Consider the following 24,414-nt stretch of genomic DNA (forward strand, 5'->3'; position numbering starts at 1 on the left):
TTGTTGTTTGTCATCTATATCAATGATCTGGATGATAATGTGGTAAGTTGGATCAGCAAATTTATTGATGATACAAAGATTGGAGGTGTAGTGGACTGTGAAGAAGCTTGCAGAGGGATTTGGACCAGCTAGAAAAATGGGCTGAGAAAATGGCAGATGGAGTTTAATGCAGACAAGTGTGAGGTATTGCACTTTAGAAGGACAAACCAAGGTAGAACATACAAGGTAAATTGTAGGACACTGAAGAGTGCAGTAGAACAGAAGGATCTGGGAATACAGTTACATAGTTCTCTAAATGTGGTGTCACAGGTAAAGAGTCGTAAAGAGTGCTTTTGGAACATTGGCCTTTATAAATCAAAGTATTGAGTATAAGAGTTGGAATGTTACGATGAGGTTGTATAAGACATTGGTGAGGCTGAATTTAGAGTATTGGTTGCAGTTTTGTTATCTAATTACAGGAAGGATATTAATAAGGTTGAAAAAGTGCAGAGAAGGTTTACAAGGATGTTGTCAGGACTTGAGAAACTGAGTTACAGAGAAAGGTTGAATAGGTTAGGACTTTATTCCCTGGAGTGTAGAAGAATGAGGGGAGATTTGATAGAGGTGTATAAAATTATGATGGGTATAGATAGAGTGAACGCAAGCAGGCTTTTTCCACTGAGGCTAGGGGAGAAAGAAAAACTAGCGGACATAGTTCAAGGGTGAAGGGGGAAAAGTTTAAGGGAATATTAGGGGGGGGGTTCTTCACAGAGTGGTGGGAGTGTGGAACGAGCTGCCAGATAAGAACATAAGAACATAAGAAATAGGAGCAGGAGTAGGCCATCTGGCCCTTCGAGCCTGCCCCGCCATTCAATAAGATCATGGCTGATCTGTCGCTGCTCAGTTCCACATTCCCGCCCTCTCCCCATAACCCTTAATCCCCTCTCTCATCAAAAACCCATCAACCCGCGTCTTAAAAATATTGAGTGAGGCAGCCTCCACCACTTCAACGGGCAGAGAATTCCAGAGATTCACCACCCTTTGAGTGAAGAAGTTCCTCCTCAACTCCGTTCTGAACCGCCCCCCCTTTATCTTGAGGCTGTGCCCCCTAGTCCTACTGTCCTTTCTGAGCAGGAAGAGTCTCTCCACCTCTATCCTATCCATCCCATTCATCATCTTATACGTCTCAATGAGATCTCCCCTCATTCTTCTAAACTCTAACGAGTACAAGTCTAATCTATTCAGCCTCTCTTCATAGCTCAACCCCCTCAACTCCGGCATCAGCCTAGTAAACCTCCTCTGCACTCCCTCCAACGCTAAAATATCCTTGCGTAAGTACGGCGCCCAAAACTGCACACAGTACTCCAGCTGCGGCCTCACCAATGCCCTATACAGCCGCAGCAAGACCTCCCTACTTTTATATTCAATCCCCCTCGCTATGAAGGCCAGCATCCCATTCGCCTTCCTGACCACCTGCTGCACCTGCAAGCTGGGTTTTTGCGACTCATGCACAAGGACCCCGAGGTCCCTCTGCACCGTCGCCTGCTGCAGTTTTTCTCCACGTAAGTAATAGTCCTTCCCACCATTATTCCTACCAAAGTGGACCACCTCGCACTTGCCAACATTAAATTCCATTTGCCATTTCCTGGCCCATTCGCCCAGCCTATCTAGATCCTTCTGCAGACTCTCCCCACCCTCCGCACAATTTGCCTTTCCACCAATTTTGGTGTCATCAGCAAATTTCGGCACCCTGCACTCGGTTTCCTCCTCCAGATCATCTATATAAATGGTAAATAGCTGAGGCCCCAGCACCGACCCCTGGGACACTCCACTAGTCACCATCCGCCAATCCGAATAGCACCCATTGACCCCCACTCTCTGCCTCCTATTTGACAACCAGTCCTCTATCCACGCTAACACCCTACCCCCAACTCCATGCCCCCTGACCTTCTGTAATAACCTCTTGTGAGGTACCTTGTCAAACGCCTTCTGAAAATCCAGAAAGACCACATCCACCGGCTCTCCTCTATCCACCACCCTAGACACATCCTCATAGAACTCCAGTAAATTTGTCAGACACGACTTCCCTTTAAGGAAACCGTGCTGCGTCTGCTCTATCAAGCAATTCCCCTCAAGATGCCTCGCTATTTCCTCCTTGATGACGGATTCTAACATTTTACCTACAACAGACGTTAAACTAACAGGCCTATAATTCCCCGCCTTTTGCCTGGCACCCTTCTTAAACAACAGCGTAACGTTAGCCGTTTTCCAATCTTCCGGCACTTCCCCGGAATCCAGCGACGTCTGGAAAATAACCACCAAGGCATCCACTATCACCTCCGCCATTTCTTTCAGGACCCTCGGATGTATTCCATCCGGTCCTGGGGACTTGTCCACAATCAGCCCCTCCAGTCTGTCGAGCACCTCCTCTCTAGTAACAGTAATGTCATCGAGACCCTCCAAGTCCTACCACCTTTCCATCTCTAACATCCGGCAAATTATTCACGTCCTCCTCCGTGAAGACCGAAACAAAAAAGGTATTCAAGACCTCAGCCATTTCCCCATCCCCTACCACTAAGTCCCCCTTCTCATCCTCCAAGGGTCCAACGTTCACCCTAGCCAGCCTCTTCCTTTTTATATATTTATAAAAACTCTTGCTATCCTTTTTTATATTAAGCACTAGCCCAGCTTCATAGTTTCTCCTACCCTCCTTTATCAACTTCTTTGTCAATCTTTGTTGACATTTAAACCTCTCCCAATCCTCTTCTCGCCCACTACTCTTAGCTACTCTAAATTCCTCCGCTTTTAATTTAACACTTTCCTTCACCTCCTTCGTTATCCACGGCTTATTACCTCTCCTCCTACGGTCCTTTTTGACCATCGGAATAAATTTCCACTGAGCACCAAGAAAGATCTCCTTAAAGATCCTCCACTGCTCCTCAGCAGACCTACCTTCCAACGCGCTCCCCCAGTCAACATTCGCCAATTCTTCTCTCATCCTACCGTACTCCCCTCTGTTCAAACAAAGGACGCGTGTCTGGGAACCCACTTTCTCCTCCTCCATCTGCACCAGAAACTCCACCATACAATGATCACTCTCCCCAAGAGGATACTTCACCGCAAGGTCCCTAATTCTACCTGCCTCATTACATAACACCAGATCCAAGATTGCTCCCTCGTCGGCTCCAACACACACTGTTCAAGGAAACTATCCCGGCAGCATTCCAAGAACTCCTCCTCGAGCCCACCGCGTCCAACATGGGTTGACCAATCAATATGCAGATTGAAATCCCCCATAACCACGGCCGTTCCATTCCTGCACACCGCACTTATTTGCGCGTTAACAGCCTGCCCCACCTCCAGATCATTATTGGGGGGCCTATAGACGACACCCACCAGCATCTTCCTCCCTTTGCTGTTCCTAATCTCTACCCACAACGATTCCACCTTCTGCTCCTTGGCTCCAATATCATCCCTCGCTACCACCCTGATGCTATCCTTAATCAGCAGAGCTACACCCCCCCCTTTTTCCTCCCGCCTATCCTTCCTAAACACTTGATACCCCTGGACATTCAGCTCCCAGTCCCTATCACCTTGCAGCCACGTCTCTGTAATGGCCACCAGATCATATCCATTTGTGTCGATCTGCGCCACCAACTCATCCACTTTATTCCTAATGCTTCGCGCATTCAGATAAAACGCCTTCATCCCAGCCTTCACCTGGACCTTATTTGCTGGAACGCCACCAACCATACTCACGCCCCTTACTCCCTCTATTATTGGGACATCCTCGGCCTCTATCCTTACTTGTACCGTCTCCTTAACTTTAGACCCCGCAACGTCACCTACCCTCACACCCTCCCCGCCCCCCCCAATTAGTTTAAAGCCCTGTGTACAGTCCTCTTTACACGATTAGCCAGCTCTCTGATCCCAGCACGGTTCAGACCCACCCCATCCCACCTGAACAGGTCCCACCTACCCCAATACTGGTGCCAATGCCCCATAAATTCAAACCCATTCCTCCCACACCAATCCCTGAGCCACCCATTCACTTCCTTAATCCTCTCAACCCTACGCCCGTCTGCACTCGGTTCAGGCAGTAGCCCAGAGATAACCACCTTGTCGGTTCTACTTTTTAATTCCATTCCCAGCTTTTCATACTCCCTCCCCAGATCCTCAGTTTGCATTTTGCCTATGTCGTCGGCACCCACATGAACAACTACGACCGGATTCCCGCCCTCCCACTCCAGGTTCCTCTGCAGCCCAGATGTGACATCCCGTACCCGAGCACCAGGCAGACAACACACCCTTCTGTGCACTTTGTCATTGTGACAAAGGACAGTGTCAATACCCTTTACCCCACTAAAACCCAATTACAACTATGTTCCTTTTCCCCTTCTCTTTGCCTATGTCCTGCTGCATCACTGTACCGTGTGCAGTTTGCTCACCGACCTCACCTCCCTCGTTCTCGTCCAGACTGGAAGCAAGAACCTCAAACCTGTTATGCAGCTTGAGAGGCTGAGGCCTCCTCTCCCCACCCTCCTTCCTCCTCTCAGCAGCCCCCTCTTGTTCCTGACCCTTAGAGTTAGCCAGTCTAGGGGGGGTGGATGTTACTTGCACCCCATTGACAATGGCACCCTCTCTCCCCCTGATGAGCCTCAGTGTCTGTAGCTCAGAGGCCAGCTCATCTACCTTGAGCTGGAGCTCCTCCAGCAACCTGCACTTACTGCAGACGTGGTCACTGGGAAGGACCCTGGGATCCACCAGTTCCCACATCATACAGAAACCACACATCACATGCCCCTCCATTATTCACTGCAGTAATTTTGAAAATTCCACACGAACTCACCTGGCCCTTTTTCTCTCCAGCCCTTTTGATATTAAGCCCTAATAGCTCACTCTGCTTCCCTCTCACTCCGCTGCCCGCTGTCTACACCAGGCCTCCTTTTAAACCTCGCGCTGATTTAAAGCTGGCTGGCCCACAACTCCTAACCACTCTCTCAGAATTCTTAAAGCAGTAAATACAATAAAATAAATGCTTTAAACAGTTCTACAAAGAACAAAGTGCTTTAAACTTATTTAAACAGGTTTTTAAACAGGTAAAATCTGTGGGCTCACATTTAATATTTAAGAAAAAAACTTGGACAGGTACATGGATGAGAAGGGTGTGGAGGGATATGGTCCAGGTGTAGGTCAGTGGGACTGGGCAGAAAAATGGTTTGGCACAGGCAAGGGCCAAAAGGCCTGTTTCTGAGCTGTAGTGTTCTATGGGCTGACAAGTCCCCTTCTTAATGCATTTTATCTTAGAGTCTTAAAAGAAGTCATAAGTTGATGTGTTGATTTCAAGTTTCCAAAATTCCCTGGATTTAGGGAAAGTGCCATTAGATTGGAAAATCATGCAACTCCTTTATTCAAAAAGGGAATTGAAATAAGGAAACTACAGCCCAATTATGTCAGATTGAAAATGTTGCAAGTCATAATTAAAAGGGGTTATGGCAGAGAATTTAGAAAAAAAATCAAGGCAGCCTATTTTTCTGAAAAGGAAATTGTGTTGAGTTTAAGGAGTCACACGTGCTGTGGAGTCTTAAGGATGGGATTTGAAGTCATGTGTGTAAAGCACAATAGCTCAGCAATCCATCACTTTAAACACTCGGCCACCTCATCACTAAAGGGGAAACAGATGGATATACTGTACTTGGATTTCCAGAAGACAATTGTTAAGGTTCCACATCAAAGGTTATTGCAAAAAATAAAAGCTCAGTGTGGAGTAATATTGGCATGGATCAAAAATTTGCTAGCAAACAGGAAGCAAAAGGAAGTCATAGCTGGGACATCTTGTTGGCAAGATACAGCAAGTGGTATGTTGAGTCCTCAATCTTTTGGATCTAGGGACCAAATGCATGGTTGCTAAATTTGCAAGTGATAGAAAAATAAATAGGAAAGTAACTTGAACAGAACATGAGGCTACAAAGGAATATAGTTAGGTTGAATGGGCAAAGATCTGGCAAGTGGAGTATAACGTGGGAAAACGTGAAGTCATCCAAATTGGCAGGAAGGATAAAAAGTTATCTAAATGGTGAGGAATTGCAGAGTTCTGAGATTAATCAAGTAATTAGGAAAGCTAATGTTACCATTTAAATAACAGGTATGAAGGTTATGTTGTAGTTGTACAGGACACTGGTGAGACTACATTTCAAGTAGTGTGTACAACAGTGGCCTCCTTATTTAAGAAGGATGCATCAGCAGTTCAGAAAAGGTTTACGGAACAAATATGTGGAATGGCCTGGAAAGTGGGGGGTGGTTTCCGAGAAAAAGAATAAGACAGTCTAGGCTGAGTATTTCTTTTCCTTGGAAGATAGTGAATCACTTTAAAGGCAGTGGAAGCAGAATCTTTGAACGTTTTCAAAGCAGAGCTTGGTAGATTGATAAATGGCAGAGAGGTGGGAGATGGATGGGAGGCTGCAGCCAGATCAGCCATGACTTTATTGAATGGTGGAGCAGGCAGCAAGGGCCACAGTTTAGCACTGAGAAAAAATTGATGACAATTTATCTATTGAAGAGCTACTTCAAACAGTGCATACATCACGGAATCTCCCCTTGATCAGACAATACAGAGTGGTTAGAAAAAGTGCTCTGTAGCCAATGGCTAACCATCTAATCAAACTGAACACAGGTGCAACACAGGTTTCAACAGGCTCTTTAGTTACAGTCCATAAACCACAGCTCCTGACAATTGCCAATCAGGCTAATTTTACTCACATCATTAATCTGAATATTTATTGTTTCATGTGTACCTAAATTTCAATCAGGATAGAGGCCTAATGATACCAGATGGATGCAAATTACCTTGAAACAGCAAGTTTCACATTCAGTTCCCTCAAGATTCCGGAGGAAAATATGTAAAATCAAAAGCTTGCACACTCCTAACCAAGATGTGTCTTCAACCTTAAGAAAGGTGTTAATGTCAAAACTTGGACAATAAAAACTGAATGAAGTAACAGGGGCTGCTGCCAAATTATATAGTGGCACTTTTAAAGCACTATTTTAGACAAGGAGAAAGATGGCAAGAGGAGGAAGGACAATTTGGTTCCTCTGGGCAGCAGATGCTCCATAGTCCCAGCAACTACACATTTTCGTGCTTGATTTTCAGCCTGGGAAGTCTATGAACAAAATCAAGGCCAATGCCTCATCTTTGGCTAAGACTATGAAAGCCTACCAACCTACCACAGAAAGCTGTTAGGGCCAGTTAGTTAGACATATTCTAGAGGAAGCTGGATGAGGCCTTTTGCAGCTAAATGGATCAAGGGGGCATGGAGAGAAATGGGAGCGAGATACTGAAAATGCATGATCGTATTGAATGTTGGTGCAGGCTTGAAGAGCTGAATGGCCTACTCCTGCACCTTTTTAAAAATGTTTTAACTGTTGCTGTGGCCCAGAGTTTGATCAACTCAGCAGACCAAACATTAAGTAAAAAAACAGCGCTTTCCTGTTCCGCTTGGCTCAATATCTCACATACATTTCAAAAACCACGAGCGTAGAACATTAAATCTAAACACAAACACACAATTGGATTCCAGTGAGTTTTATTTAAATGAACAAAATGCAACTCTGTAGCTTTCTTTGAACAATCTCTCAACTCATTCTGAATATGCATTCAAATCATTTCACAACCGGTCCACATAGCATCAGCCTTAAAGAAAAGTTCTGGTTTGAAAGTAAAGTTTTTTTTAGTTCACTGGAATATTCAGAGCCAATTACACCCATAATAGGGAACCAAATCTGTGTGTTCTATTTAAATAGACTCTTATTTGTAAGTAACACTATTCACTTTAAGTGTTACCATTCAACAGTCCTAACATTTCAGTATCCTTAAATGTGATGGGTTTAAATTATGCTATTTTTAAAGCCGCCAATTTAAGAATCTTTGTTCAAATTGGGGAAACTTCAGTTTTTTTTCTTGAACACTGAAATGGGACAGGTTTGTCTTTAGTTTGTTTTTAAACCCAAGCCCATTACCCTCCCCCTTTGGTAAAGATCCATATGTTTATGGCATTATCTGAACTCTGTGCAACAACCCACAACCCTAACCAACCCATCCCTCCCCCACCCCAGAGGACTACATCTGCACAATGAAAAGGAGTTCCATATTGCCCGCAGTTATCTTCCCCAACCCACCCTTTCAACAGAACTAAAAGGGAAAAAAAGGACACGATGCCCGATTATCCAAGTCAAAATAACTGACCATGGATGGTGTCAATGGCCATCAATAAAATTGGCTTGATGTTAGATGGTCAGAATTGGCAGACATGAAGTTTTGTAACCTCATGAAATTTTATTATAAATGGTCAAGTTTTGAATTATTGGGTTTTGATGCAGATGAAGTCCTCTAAACAGCAGAATCATCCACCCAAACAAAAATAGAATGAGATGACTCAATCACCTAATGTGTGAAGGGCTCACCGATGATACTGTGAGCCAAAGTTTAGCTGCTTCGCACATCAGAAATATGCCACGGAGAAAACGGGAAAGATGCTCTCATCTCATTCCATATTAAAAGTTTTGGCCCTTCCCAAAAAAAATCCTTATTATATTCCCAGAAGCCAGTTACTGTTGTGAAGAACTCAATGAATGGCTACAGCACAACCCTTTTGTAGGATTATCCCATTGTTCAAAAGATACTCCTTAATGAAGATGAAGGTTGTTGCTCTTCATTTAAAGAAATATCTTTTTATGAGCTGTATACTGACTAAGTTCTTACATCAGTATGATGTAGGCATCTGCTGCTTTCTGCCTACAACACTGGCTTTTATAGTTGTTGTTACGACAGTTGTGATTACACACTTGACTCAACAACAGAAGCAACTAAGCATCTTTCCCAACCCAAAACAATTTGCATACTCCGGCATAGTCTTACCATCCCCAGATAGCCACCAACACCAGAAGCCATCAAGGATAGTCTAGTTAAATGCCAACCCTTACAGGGGAGGCCCAGAATTAATACTACTACATATTTTCAACTTTATCTGTGCTTCAATAGGGATCGTTTAACCATGGCACCAGGCTTGTTTATTAATGATGGCAGTGTGTACGCTCAAAGTCCAACACAAGCTTTGCGTCTGATGTGCACACTGCCGTCGGCTCTCTATTTACAAGACGGGAAGTGAGTGTGTGGAACGATCCCTTCACCTTTTATCCATGGATGAAGAAAGCTGCAGCACAAGAGCAACATGCTACTTTTGGTCAATTCCTTCTTTCACCCACCCCCCAACCCTGCTAATCCCCACCTGCTGCAATCATAACTGCTTTTACATGGAGTACCTGCAGAACTGGAGGTGTTTCATAGCTGGTATCCGTACTCAAGTCTGTTGACACAGCTTTCTGCTACTGACGCTTATCTTACAGCATTTTAAATCTTGTAAACCCTATAATCTCTGCACATTAACAAAACGGAATCTGCCAGAGAGGCACCTGCACATAGCCAGAATTCCACTCCTCAAAAAGTGCAAGTTTGTTAAATTCAAAATGCTGATTAACAAATAGTTGGCAATATAATGCACAAAATATTCATTGCACTCCAAGTGCAAGGTGCCTATTTATGCATGCATTACACTTAATATTGGATTCTCGCCCTGAAAAATATCTGCACTTTCTGCAAACTGATCCCTTAGTATTTGTGAAATAAATCACTCATTTCACAAAGCAGAAAGGAATCAAATGCTGGAAAAATCCTGTGGTCCATCACGGAAGCTCCACTCAAGTCAATACATAAAATTTTAAGAAAATGTACCACCACCAATCCAACACCCCAACAAGCCAACTCCAGGATTTATGGACTTTTGGGTGTCTGCCAGTGGTAAATAATTATAAGACTTACAAACACAATACTATAGTTTGAGTGCGATAATTTCTTTCAAGGTGTTCAAATTACAAGGTCTGGCTCCCTTGTCCTCAGATATTCAAGCTAGTGGAAAATTCCATGGGGGTCACAGACCACTGGTCCTTGACCAGCCATTTATTCCTGAACTAAGAAGAATTCTTCCAGCTACCATTTTGCATTTGGATCATAAATCTGAAGTTTGTGTGTGCAGGAGTTGATTGGAAGTACAGGTGCCTCCAAGACAGCAGTTACTCAGGCTAGAGGTTACTAGCAATCTTTTCTGCCCCATTGCTTCACACTGCCTGTACATCAGGCCAATCTACCAGCACACTGTGAGGGGCACAGCTACAGGCAACAACATTAAAAAAAATACAATTACAGGCCACTTGTTCACCAAAACAAGGTTAATACAGCTCCAATGTGTGGAACTGCTTACCATAATTTTTGTTTTAAATCTTGACATTTAAATGGTGATAGAGTACAAGTGCAACACCCCCAATAAAGGTGTGCCCAGGGACAGCCTTTTGTTTTAAAAAAGATATAATACCATTACCAGTGCTCAAAAGGGTTCAAAAGTAGAGGCAATGACATCCAATCTTTTTAATGGGTTACACAGACATGGTTATATTTTGTCAATAAATCAAATCTTCAAATTATTTTAGCATAAAATATGCTCAGAACACAATATTTCATGTGCGCATACACATACTGGGTCGATGGTTGCCAGCAAGGGGGGCAGTGGGTAGCAGCTTCACAAATCTGAATAAAATCATTCCACGACTACTTGTTCCAGGAGGTCTTATTTTCTCATTAATATGAATACATGTTTCAGAACTACTGATTATGCTTGTTACAGCTGGAGCTACTTTTGCATTTGTCCATTAAATGAGAGGCAGTCATAGCTGTGACTTCACTTGTCAATTGGCTCAAAAATCAGCTGCACTGACCATGGTCCAAACTTTGCCAACTTCATTTCAGATTTTATTTCAAAGAAAGACTCTCTGCTGCATTCAAATGATGCCAAATGGAGATAGAGCTCCTTCAAAAAGGAAGAGGAAGATAGAACAAATGAGAACGTTTCATTCCTCTCCTTCAGTCAAATGTGAACGTGTATCCAAAAAAGGTTACATAGAACAGAGTCTATACAAACCACGAGGGCAGATACAAGATTTCACTAAGAGATAGGATAGCCAAATAAAAATGGAAAGTCAGGCCATTTTAACACAAAGTGAGGGCTAAGATTTGGGGACAAGCAGTGTTAGCAGCTGCGTTTTAACACCTGCAGCCATACTTACTAGTTTTCACTCACCAATCTGAGCCACCTATTGCCTGCACTGGGTCTATACTAAAGGAGACAGCTGGCTAGGTAATTTGAAGGTTTTTTTTCCCCCCTTGCTTCACTGTAGACAAGAACCTTTAGGTAGGTGTGCACATAGAGTGGATGGCGTTATATAACATCTTTTATTAAGTACTGCACCATCAAGTATTTGGGGGCAAAAGGTTTAGATACAGTTCACTGTATTCAAACAGTTCAATGGGGGGGGGGGGGGGGGGGTGGAAATCATGCTATTTCAGCTACTTGTACTCATGTCACCAACTCCCAATTGCAGGTAGCTAGGCATATTTTACACAATATGAACAGAAAGTTAAGATGCTGATGTTGTATGTAACAGTGCCCCTCACAGCTTTAGCTTCACAGCAACATCCTACCATTCCCTACCAGCCTCAGTAACCAATATTTTTTATATCAAAGGTAACAAGATGATAGAAAAAACCTATTTACATGTTTACAGGTGTATACACATCAATCTTCTGTGGGACACACTTCATCTTGCTGCCAGAAGGAAAATGGATGCCTGTGTTTAGAAGTCCCCAAGCCAGAGTGTAGTTGCTGCAGAACAGTCTACATTCAAGTCTAAGGGGGGGGCGGGGGGGGGGGGGGGGGGTATGGGTGAGGGTGGGGTTCTTTAGTGTTCTGCTAGGGTCGTGCTTGGGAGTCTTCTGGCCGACCTCCATGAAGAAAACAAAAATTAAAAATGCACAATGCAAGCTTTCCTTCTGAGCGCAAAGTCAACAAAATTAGCCCCAACATATTTAACATATATACATCAAGATGACATCTCATCTGGAGTTCCAGCTCAACTTCTCCAAGGAAAATAGTCCCCTTCAAAAATTAAAATATCTAAAAACTTGCAGATTTTTCCCTCTGCCCCCCCTCCCCCCCAACCCCATACATTCCATTTTACTCTTACCAATGGAAAACAGATGAAGTTAATGTCACATAACCCTCCCTCCCGACAAAAATAAGTGACAAATGGCTATAATCTAGGGATGGTATTCATATGGTCCTGCATCACCGTAAGGCACTTTATACAAATACCATAAAAACTTGGTAGCCTAAGACTGATGAATATGTGCGCTGGGAGAAGTTGAGAAGCCATCAGATGAATATCCTGGTCAGTGGCTTCAGCGAAAATGGAAGGGTAAAACGGAGGGGGAAGGAAGGAGAAAAGGAGGAGTCAACAAAGTGTGCTGTTCGCTGTTCAGTTCAGCTCTTCAGTGCCGCTTAGTCTAGAACCCCCGTGCCAGTTAGTGCAATAGTTGTCCACTCCCTGCACACAGTGCAAACCATTGAGCTCAGGAAGAAATGGTCCTTCACAAAAATCAGGGAACTACACTTTGTGTCATCATCAAATGAAGGAAAATAATGATGTTGTCTTAGACAAAGAAAAGAGAAGGGTATCCCCAAGAAATGATGTGTTCCAGAACAGGACAAAAAAATTCTTCAGTTTCTGTATTCCGTGATCGGTGCCTGTGGATACAAAAACAAGGGTAAAAATCTGATCACAGCATTAGCACAATGCTCACTAAAAAATCTCATCCACGAATTGGCTGAAAATGGCACACTCCCCCTTGAAAACTCCAGTCAGTTTCCCTATTCCCATCCTAGCTTTTCTTCAACTAAAGGGATGCAGAAATCTGAGTCCTCAGTGGCACAAAGCTGTCTTATACATTAAATTGGGTGACTGGTTTTCTACCCTATACTGCACTAAAGAAAAACTGCCCTACTTCAATCATGTGGATTTAAAACCAGAGCCCAAATTGCCACCATAAAACTTATATTGTCATAATTCTTGCACCTACAATTGGCTGCCAGCATTCTCATATCTGTTCAAACAAGACAACAGCACATCATTCTCTAAATGACAGTTTTCCACAACAACATAACAAGTGTCCTGTCAGCACTCATATGGACAGCTGTATGAAATAAGATCCTATATGCACATTACATCCTCCCAGCCTTGGTAAGGAAACCTGTCAGTGTCACAGTTCATAATAGAAATAGAAATAGAGGAAGGTAGCAACACCTGCATGGGCCAGGTGATTCCTTTCACATGGAAACATTACAACGATAACTTGCATAATACAGGAGATCAGCTCAACTGGAGTTCCACTTTAACCTCTTCATAATCCTTGTCCCCACTGCATGACATATGACATTTAGAGTCCATGTGCAATTGTCCAAATTTTGGCCATGACAGGCAAGTCATTTGGCAAACCTGATCAGGAATTTGCCCCAAAATGGAGTTGGAAAAACAGTCACTGTTGATTTAACACCTTCTGATGATTTATGAAGTGGAATTGACAAAGACTCCAAGGTCTAAAGCCTGCTCTTTCAGCAGAAGAGATGAGAAATACTTAAAGACCCAACTCTTACTAGTATGTGTACCTTATGCAATCTAGAAAACCACTGAATACTCACCAGTTTTGTTTGCAGTGTTACTGTTTATCCTCCCCATCTGGTTCACTGTGGTACTCTGCAACATACAGACTCTTGTCAATGCTCCCAGGGATGGGCTTGATCTCTGTTCCGAGTTGCTCCTCGATGGCCTTCAGATTAAAGCGATCATCATATGTGATGAGGTTGATTGCCAGGCCCAGGTGGCCAAACCGCCCTGCAGTCAGAAACATTTCCACATACTTTAGAAGATCTACATTAAAATGAGCAGCAGTTTGAAGTTTCCAGCATCTCCTGCATTTAAGGGCAGAGCTGTCTAGTTATGTTGCAGAACTACAATCCTGTGGCCTTGATTAACAATTCAGAAATAAGTTTAATTCCCATCTCAGCAGCTGGGGCATTTAAATTTAGTCAATTAAATCTGAAATAATAAGCCAATATTAAGAACGGTGGTCACAAAATGACCAGATTGTTAGAATGAATGTATTCACCCTTGTGCCAATTACAAGAGAGCACAGGGTCGGGGGGGTGGGGGAGAATAGATAGATGGTTAGATAGATACATGAATAGGGAGGGAATAGAGGGACACAGACTGGAATAAAGGCAGAAGTTTTGTTTAAAGAATCTAGCTAGGCCATCATGATCTGCACAGACTTGGACGTCCAAAGGGCCTGTTTCTTTGCTGTATTTTTCTTTACTTTTTAATATCATCTTTGGGGAAAGAAATCTGCCACGCTACCTGGTCTATTTGTGACTCCAGATCACAGCAATTTGTTAACTGCCCTCCGAAATATCCCCAGCCAACCACTCAGCGGCAATTAGCAATGGTCTATAACTGGCTTTGCTTGGACCACCCACACCCAATGAGCAAAAAAATTTTAAAAATGGTAACACAATCACTCAGCTGTAAAATCCTATCTAATTTCCTGTTTTTTTTTTTACATGTGGGCTCACTATGTTGGAAACAGCAAAAGAGCCAAGAGGAGATATAGATAGGTCTGATATTAACTCAAGATTGAAAGGCTTTGTGGAAGTTACTAATCAGACTCATTGGGTTTATACATCTCAACTAGGGTATGACTGGAAATCACCAAAAGCTCAGACAAGGTTCAGGAATTGAAAGGGGAGGATATGCCCTTCCTCACACAATCACTTGCCCTTGCACAACCTTCCTCAGCATGTGGAACCTGAGAGTAAATTGCGATCTCAAGTTGACATAAGGAAATAAGGAATAAAGAGAGTTTAACTTCACCTGATCTGCCAATACGATGTAGATAGGTCTCTGCAATCTTTGGGAAATCAAAGTTTATTACAACATTCACAGCTTGGATATCAATACCACGAGTGAACAGATCTGGAGGAAAAGATGAACATTTTAGATGAAAAACCTGCCTGGGAACATTTTTTCAAATAATTGGTTACTATGAGTAAAACATTTAAATGACATAACTTAGGAACAAGAAATGACCACTTGATTTAATACCCAAACGTAATACAGAATCAATTGTGCTGTCTTTCCCTCAAGGATAGATCTGGTCATCTCTGACCCAATTATACTTTTTACGTGGATGCAATTTCTTAATAACTTCCCAAATTGTTGATCAAACTGTAGATAAATTCAAGTTAACAATTACTCTAGTTTCTGGGATTTAAAAATTTTATCCGATATGTTTTGGAACTAGATCACCATTTTTAGCATACTATTAGTTTTTGCCTACATAGCTGATGGCCAAGATCAATATTATTCATCACCCCTCTGGGTAGATGTGACTGGAACGATTATCCCTCCCCAAAGATTTATCTTCCTGACTGAAGGCCCATGCAATCCAATAGTATGTGCAATGGAATATTATAACAGAATGCAGACCTACCTAATCAAACAAACAATCAGCCTTGCAAAGTAAAATTAAACAATTCCTGAAAATTTAGTGCCTACCAGTGCAAACCAAATTGCGACACATTCCATTTCTAAAATCATGGAACACACGGTTACGATGTTCCTGTCAAAACAAAACATTAACAACATAGCTTACTAAAAGATTCTTTATAATAATCTTGAAGAGCGTGTGCAAAATGGACCACAGTATTAAAAAGTAATTTTGTAATCATTACCAGTGAATGGGATCTAACTCTCGTGCCAGTTATGTCAACTCCATATATAAAAGGAGCATTCAACAGCTTTCATCTCTTCCCCCCCCTCCCCGCCATGCCCTCACCAAAAGTAAAGAAATTCTCACTCCCAATAACTATCCAGAAGCATTGGCTGCAAGTGTGGTTATAGGGCAAGGAGAGGTAGGAACATCTCATGGTCAAATCATCTCCCAACACTCAATACCTACAGCTTAAGAACACTGTGCCAGGTGCATGCAGAACAAAAGATTTACAAAAGGTTAACACTTCCAAGAGCAAAGAGGTCAAGTGGTAAGGGATTAAGTTACTTGGAGCATATAAATTCAGTTTGAATTGGACTGAAACCTAACAAGTTAACCTTAACAGAACAAAGGTCCACAGTTAAAAATTACAAAGTGAAGAAGAGGAATGAACCAACACCCAGCTGTTCCCTCAAAAAAACCCAAATCTAATTAGTGGGACTGTAACTATGGACTGACCCACAATAACTGCATCAGGAGAGGGAAGAAACAATGAGACTTATCAACATTTAACATTAGCTAAATTCACAATATTTTGCCACAACCTGGAGTTCCTTCCCTCACGTTCTTTTATTAACTCACCTGCCTCATTTTAGCATGAATGTAGAAACAGGAGTAACCCAACTGGGAAATTTTCTTGGCCAGCAGTTCCACTCGCTGGGAGGAATTGCAGAATATAATTGACTGGTTAATCTGGAGCTAAAAGCAACAAAAACTTGTTAGTACAACTCAATTTTAATGAATTAAACCTATTTATAAATGCCCTGCTTCTTCACCCCAGCCCAGCTGCCCACACCCTATTCAATACTGAGTTGGTCTGCAGAGAGCCTGGTTTGGGGCTATTCCTGGGTTGCTCTTTAATGTTGTGGCTGATGACAAACAAGTGGAGACCTTTGATCTGGCTCTAAACGGTCAGCATGTCCCTGACAAGAGATGGAGTGGTACTGGACTTGATTTTAGGGAATGAAACCAGGCACATAGAAGTGTCAGTGTGGGAGCATCTCAGTGATAGTGACCATAATTCAGCAAGATTTAAAATAGTTACAGAAAAGGATAAAAGATATCCTGGGAATAAAGGCTCTGAAGCGGTGGAAGGCTGAATTTAACACAAGACAGGATCTGTCCAAAGTGGACCGGGAATAGCTACTAGTAGGAAAATCTACAGGAGCAGAGAGAACTATTCAAAAGGAAAAGGGAACATAAAAAGGGCCAACATGTTCCTATAAAGGATGGGACCAATCTAGAGAACTCTGGGTGACAAGGGATAAGCACAGTAAGAACTCTCACAACACCAGTCCAACAGGTTTATTTGGTAGTAAACACCACTAGCTTTCAGAACGCTGTTCCTTTGTCAGGTGAGTGGGGAGTTCTGATCACAAACAGGGCATATAAAGGCCCCATTTGTAATCAGAACTCCCCTTTGTCAGGTGACTGGGGAGTTCTGATTACAAATGGGGCCTTTATATGCCCTGTTTGTGATCAGAACTCCCCACTCACCCGACAAAGGAACAGCGTTCCGAAAGCTAGTGGTGTTTACTACCATGTAAAGCCGTTGGACTGGTGTTGAGAGACTTCTAACTGTATTTACTCCAGTCCAACACCAGCATCTCCACATCATGACAAGGAATATACAGAATTGAATAACAAAAAAAGGCATATAGCAGATACAGGGGGCTCAAAACAGCATACGCCCTAGAGGAGTATGAAAAGCGCAGCGGGTACTTAAATTAGGACAGCAAAGAGGGGCACACAAAAAACTACCAGGTAAACTAAAAGGAAATCCCAAGCTGTTTTACAAGTACATTCAGTAAGTCTCAACACCAAGTTAAAGTCCGACAGGTTTATTTGGAATCACAAGCTTTGAGCGCTGCTCCATCACCTGAAGCCATATTATCTGCTGCAATTTTAGCTATTAAAATGGCTAAGATCAGGCTAATCTCTTACAAAATGACGCCAAAAATCCCTCGTGGTCCAGTTCTTACCCTAGAGAAGAGTGTGTTGAGACAGTGCACTTTCTGCCGCTCTGTGACATAGGCATAGTACTGGGTTACTCCTTTCAGTGTCAGCTCTTCCATCAGGTTAATTTCATATGGTTTCTGCAAATGCGAATTCTGCCAAGAGGACAAGTTAGTGCATCATTATGCAGAAGTGTAATTACTCAAAATTAGTCCCCTGCATGTTGCAATAATGCAATTTGAATCCAGATCCAAGTTTTGTAATATAATTTCAACTCAAAACATCAAGATTTAACAAGTCAAATTGCTGCACTGGCAGCTTTTATGGTCCCATAACATAGCAGCACTAAATTCATTTCATGTGGCTGGTGGGGTAATTACCCAAAAGATAGCTTCTCACCTGAAAACACCAATCAGTTAAAAGGGTGTACATTATATTGAGTTCTTTATTTTTACCAGATAACAGGTAGGGAAGAATTTAAAATCAATCACCAGGAAAAGGTACAGAGAAAACTATTAGACAAAGTCTCCAGACCAGGTAGTCTTCAGCATAAAAGCTTTAAAAGTGGTTGCAGAGATATTAATTGCATTGGTTATTTACAGCATGGACATAAAAGGGCCTTTGGGCCAACTTGCCCATGTTGCCCAGTTTTTAAACCATTAAGCTAGTCCCAATTACCTGCATTTGGCCCATATCTCTCTACAGCCATCTTACCCATGTAACCGTCTAAATGCTTTTTAAAAGATAAAATTGTACCCACCTCCATTACTGCCTCTGGCAGCTCATTTCAGACATTCATCACCCTCTGTGTGAAACTGCCTCCCTGAACCCTTTTTTAATCTCTCCCCTCTCACCTTAAGCCTATGCTTTCTAGTTTTAGAGTCCCCTATCAAATCTCCTCGACTGTAATCTTCCAAAATTCCTTGGATTCTGGAAGGGCTCCAGCAAGTTGAAAAAGTACACTCAATTATTATGGTGCATTTGGCCCACTGTGTCTGCACCAGCTCTGCAAACATGGCACAGTGGTTAGCACTGCTGCCTCAACGCCAGGGACCTGGGTTCCTTTCCCAGCTTTGGTCACTATTTGTGCAGAGTCTGCAAGTTCTCGTGTCTGTTTGGCTTTCCTTCGCATGCTCTGATCCCCTCCTATAGTCCAAAAGACTGCAGGTTAGGTGCAATGGCCACGCTAAATTCTCCCTTAGCGTACCTGAACAGATGCCAGAGTGTAGCTACTCGAGGATTTTCACAGTAACTTCATTGCAGTGTTAAATGTAAATCTACTTGTGACACTAAAACTTTAAAAAAAACATTGACTTAATATCACCCCTCCACCTTTTGCCCATACACCTGCAACTAATTTAACAGCTTTACTAAAAGGAAGGAGTCAGAAAGCAGGAAACTACATGCTCAACAACTGCTGTAGGCAAACCGCTGGAATGCATCATTAAGGATGTTATAGCAAGAAATGTAGAAAATCACTGATGAGGCAGAGTCAACACAGCTTTCTGAAAGTGATATAATGTTCAACTATTTAGAATGTTTTGAAGTAACGAGAATAAAAGGGAACCAGTAGATGTGGTGTACTTGGATTTCCAAAAGTATTTGGTAAGGTGCCACAACAAAAGTTCTTACACAAAAGAACTTGATGTATTAGCACATAGAAAGAATGGGCTAGCCAATGGGGAGCAGAGAGCAAGGATAGTTTTTTTTTCAGATTGGCAAGCTGTAACTAGTGAAGTGCCATAGATATCAGTTCTGGGGCCTCAACTATTTATAATCTACATCAATAATTTGAATAAAAAGGAACTAAAAGTATGGTAATTAAATTTGCCAATGGTATCAAATTGGTAGTAGGTTTGGAAGGTGTTGTTTAAGAACCCTGGAGTTTTTGCAGTGCATCTTGTAGATGGTACTACTCATGGCTGCCACTACTCATCGGTGGTGGAGGGATTGATGCTTGTGGTTAATGGTCACCAACAGGAGACTAGATCCAGGGGGCACAGATTAAGACTAAATACATTTTCCTTAAGACAGGTAAGAATTTCTTTTCTTTTAGAGGCATGTGGCGTTCTCTTCCCAGAGAACAGAGACTGGTTAACTGTATCTATTCAAGGAAGTCAAAGGTTAATGGGAGGGTAGACAGGAAAGTGGAGTTGAAACCACAGCCAGTTCAGCCAAGATTTTATGAAGCGGCAGAGTTAGCTTGAAGAACTAAACAGCGTCCTCCTGCTTCCAAGTCTTATATTCCCACATCATGAACAGTGCCACGTAATAATTTGTTGTAGAAACCATGGAGTGCACTGCACATTCAAATCAGAGAAAGGTCCATACAAAATACCTGCAGTCAGTTTTAAAAACAATGCCATTATTTAAAAAAGGAACAAAGTCTAGCAGCGGCACAGATGCCAGATGAATTATACTGCTGTCAGTGGAATAAAATTGCTTTTAAACATGAAACTTTCCAAAACAAGTGTACATTGCCCTGATGTGAAAACCAAACTCACTATACAGGACCACAGGCAAATGCTCCTTCAACACTAAGGCATGAGGCAAATCAGAGCCTAATTTTCATTTCAATCTTATCTGTTCTTTGTGAGGGCAGGTGGCGAAAAGACACTTTATAATTATACCAGTGGTGTCCAAATTTATCTGGAACAAAGACATCTTGTCCCTCTTCCTCCATCATTCAAGTGTACTTCCCACCAACAGAATCAGATCCATTCATTGGTTTGGCTGGACTGTGAGGTTAATGGCGGTAATGGCAGCAAGACGCAATATGAAAAGTTCCAAATGATGCATGTTTTGTTAGCTGGGTTGCTTCAAATGACAAATTCTTACCATAAATTTCTGTACACTGAGTGGGAACGTGGCAGAGTAAAGCAAGATCTGTCTGGTTCTTGGTAATGTAGAGATTATGTCCTCCATCATCTGCACAAAGTCCTGGGACAGTAGTTTGTCTGCCTATAGAAACAGTCAGGAAAAAAGTCACTATTAGTCAGCATTAGAACAGATTTGCTCAGCTAGATCTCTAGATGAATTGACAAAAATATACCAATAAAGGTCAGAAAATGAACAGTTCGATGATTATCAATATTTTGAAGCAAAAAAGGAACTGCTCAGAATTACTCAAGGTCTAGTGAGTGAGTGCTCACTGTAGAACCAGCTCATGAGGGAGACAGAAAAGTCCAAAACAGGTAGATTTCTCAGAACAGCAAGCATCAGATAAGATTACTAAACATTTCACCAGATGCACACGTTCTTCTGACCGTTTAAAACAAAAACAGCAATCAGCTGAGAGCCTGGTGTAGGTCTCCCAGATTCTTAGGTTGTGGATAATGTGCTACAGGGAAACCCAAGGAAATCTTATCCTCACAACAATATCCACAGACAGTTGTCATTTCAACTGGCAGATTTGGAAATCACTTCTGGATGCCTTTAGGGAAACACAGGACTTGGGAGGAGGAGGAGGTATTCAACCCTTGAAGCCTGCTCTACCATTTCAATAAGATCAGGGTTAGTCTGGTTGTGGTCTCAATTATGCTTTCCCACCCATCCCTATAATTCAAAAATCTAGGGCTGTCCTGAAAAAATTCAATGGCTGAGTGTCTACTGCTGTCCAGGGAAAATAAATCCCCTATGTTATCAAAACATTTCTCTCCATCTCAGCCTTAAAAAGGGAGACCTCTAATATGACGTCCCCTCCCACAAGCTGAATCATAATCCTGGTATCTATCCCATAATATCATGAGGGGAATTGATATGTTTCAATTAGATCAACTTGCATCTTTAAACTCTATAGACCCAACCTGTATCTAAAATGGAAAAGGAAAGCTCGAGAGCCTCAGGAATCCTGCACTATCTGCCAATTCCTCTCAAGATATTCCAGCAGTCACCTATTCTCTTTCTACTTGAGTACTTGCTAGTTGCATGTGACCACCTCTCTAAACATGCTATCAACTAAATCCTTAGGCTTGCAGATGCCCCACAATGACTCCAGCTTCCATTCGAGTTCCGTACCCCAGAGCTCTATAGCTGGTGAAGCTTCTTGTGGATGTAATCAAGGGTACTTTGCAGCTGCATGGCTTCCCACATAATTCACATTCTGTACTGAAACCCTACACCTTAAAAAATCTTTATTTGTTTATCATAGAATTTGAACAGTGCAGGAGGCCATTCAGCCCATCGAGCCTACACCAACAACAATCCCGAGGCCTTAACCCCACTGACATTAAAGGAGCAATTTAGCATGGCCAATCTAGCCCACACATCATTCAAGTATGGGAAAAAACCAGAGCACTCGGAGGGCACACACACATATCAATGATACGTTGGAGACTCCAACATATCATTGATGAAGACGAACATCTCGCCAGGGCCTCCCCACACCCTCACTTCTTGCCTTCAGACAACCACACAACCTCAAACAGACCATTGTTTGCAGCAAACTATCCAGTCTTCAGGAGAACAGTGACCACAACACCACACAACCTTGCCACAGCAACCTCTGCAAGACATAGCGGATCATTGACATGGATACCATCATCACACGTGAGAATACCATCCACCAGGTACACGGTAAATACTCTTGCAACTTGGTCAACATTGTCTACCTGATACGTTGCAAGAAAGGATGCCCCGAAGCATGGTACATTGGGGAGACCATGCAGACACTACGACAACAGATGAATGAGCATCGCTTGACAATCACCAGGCAAGATTGTTCCCTTCCTGTTGGCGAACACTTCAGTGGTCACGGGCATTCAGCCTCTGACCTTTGGGTACGCGTTCTCCAAGGCAGCCTTCGCAACACATGACAGCGCAGAGTCGCTGAGCAGAGACTGATAGCCAAGTTTCACACACGAGGACGGTCTCAACAGGGATCTTGGGCTCATGTCGCACTATCTGTAACCCCCGTGACTTGCCTGGGTTTGCAAAACCTCACTCACTGCTGTCTGGAGACAATGCACATCTCTTTAACCTGTGATCAGTGCTCCTTCCACACACATTGTCGGCCACTTTAGGACTTGAACAGCAGGTTAGGTGTAAAGATTCGCATTCTAATCAGTAATCTCTAAACTGTCTGTGCTTTATAATGCTCTGTCCGAGGCCAGAACTCTCCATTCACCTGATGAAGAGGGAGTCCCCTCGAAAGCTTGTGAGTTTACTATCAAATAAAATCGGTTGGATTAAAACCTGGTGTTGTCAGACTTTTTACTGTGTGCACTCCATTAATTACAGCTTGCCAACTCAAAGACCCATTTATTCCTATTCTTTGTTTTCCTTTAGCTTAGTAAAGCTTTATCCATGCTAATATGTTAGCCTTACATACTCTCACATCTGTGTTGTAAATGCGGTACCTTGAGCGGAATATCTTTATCTGGCAGGCTAGACTTTTTTCAAAGTGCATGAAAGTTTTCTGGTGCAATAAACTACCATAAAAATAAGTAAATTGCACAAACACTTTAGTCAAGTGCAAATGGACCAGTTACGGAAAGTTATTACAAAATGGAAAATGGAATTTACAATGTTACAAAAAAACCTATTTTTGCAATTTAATGACTTACTATTTAAAATGTTACATTACCTCATCTAATACAATCATTTGTATGTTGTCAACTTTAGCCAAGCCTTTCTTAATCAAATCCAGGATTCTTCCAGGCGTTGCAATCACTACATGGACTGTAATAATGAAATAAAATTAGCACATTAAAATATAGTCATGTATACAGTTACAGGTAAATAACAGATTAAGTGTTCGATACAAATTCTAGTACAACTGCCCTTCCAACACCAAAAATGAAAAATGGGCTACCAAATTAAAAATTAGATGTCTCACCATAGCCTCAAGGGGACACTGGATAGCATTTTCTTCAAATTTATTTGTTCTGGGCAACGCTCACTGGTCAACATTTATTGCCCATCCCTAGCTGCCCTTGAACTGAGTGGCTTGATAGGCCATTTCAGAGGGCAGCTGAGTGTCAACCACATTACTATGCTCTGGGAACATATGTAGGCCAGATCAAGAAAGCTTGGCAATTTCCTTCCCTCAAGGACATGAGTGAACTCATCTGAGTTTTTCCTGACAACTGATAATATTTCTATGGTTATCAGTAGATTCTGAATTCTAAATATTTCTTATTGAATTCAAATTCTACTATCCTCTAGGGCAGGATTCAAACCCAAGTCACCAGAACATTAATTGAATTTCTGGATTAACAGTCTTGAGATAATACCATTAGGCCATTGCCTTCCTCCGTCGACCCATAATCTTCACAAATAAGGCGAATATTTATAGATCATGAGGAATTTTGCTTGCTGCCCTTGAAGTAAGGTTTGGCAGAAGCACAGCTCGTAATCACAGCAGCTGAATTAGGGACTGAAACATGGCAACAGGTAGGCAAAGAAAAAGTAAAACCAATAATTACACGTGGCGCAATGGTTAGCACTGCTGTATCACAGTGCCAGGGACCCAAGTTCAATTCCGGCCTTGGTCACGGTGTGGAGTTTGCACATTCTCCGTGTCTGCGTGGGTTTCCTCCCACCGGTCCAAAAAAATGTGGGTTAGGCTGATTGGCCATGCTAAAATTTACCCTGGTGTCGGGGGATTCTGGTAACTTGCCCTACTTATTATACAGATGGTGGTAACACTGGTTATATTTTTACCCTGACTCAATTGCACTAAGTGTACTCTGCTCATTTTAATCTTTCAAAAC

At 42.4% G+C, this 24,414-nt stretch overlaps 1 protein-coding gene across 3 annotated transcripts in view; it reads right to left on the bottom strand.

Moving 5' to 3' along the window:
• Positions 1–11,398: 11,398 nt before the first annotated feature.
• The window catches only part of ddx6 (DEAD (Asp-Glu-Ala-Asp) box helicase 6), a 43,395-nt gene continuing 30,379 nt past the window's right edge, over positions 11,399–24,414 (bottom strand). For all 3 annotated transcript variants that reach the window (XM_080214848.1, XM_080214847.1, XM_080214849.1), the window contains exons 7-14: positions 23,286–23,380; positions 20,540–20,662; positions 17,728–17,856; positions 16,328–16,444; positions 15,532–15,595; positions 14,848–14,949; positions 13,620–13,812; positions 11,399–12,668 (exon numbers count right to left, since the gene is read on the bottom strand). In XM_080214848.1, the coding sequence (XP_080070974.1) occupies positions 13,637–13,812; positions 14,848–14,949; positions 15,532–15,595; positions 16,328–16,444; positions 17,728–17,856; positions 20,540–20,662; positions 23,286–23,380 (806 nt within the window). In that variant the 3' untranslated portion in view covers positions 11,399–12,668; positions 13,620–13,636. The remainder of the gene's footprint in view (positions 12,669–13,619; positions 13,813–14,847; positions 14,950–15,531; positions 15,596–16,327; positions 16,445–17,727; positions 17,857–20,539; positions 20,663–23,285; positions 23,381–24,414) is intronic.

This window comes from Carcharhinus amblyrhynchos, chromosome 29, assembly GCF_965287045.1.
Source record: "Carcharhinus amblyrhynchos chromosome 29, sCarAmb.v2.hapA, whole genome shotgun sequence".
NCBI classification, from domain to species: Eukaryota; Metazoa; Chordata; class Chondrichthyes; order Carcharhiniformes; family Carcharhinidae; genus Carcharhinus; species Carcharhinus amblyrhynchos.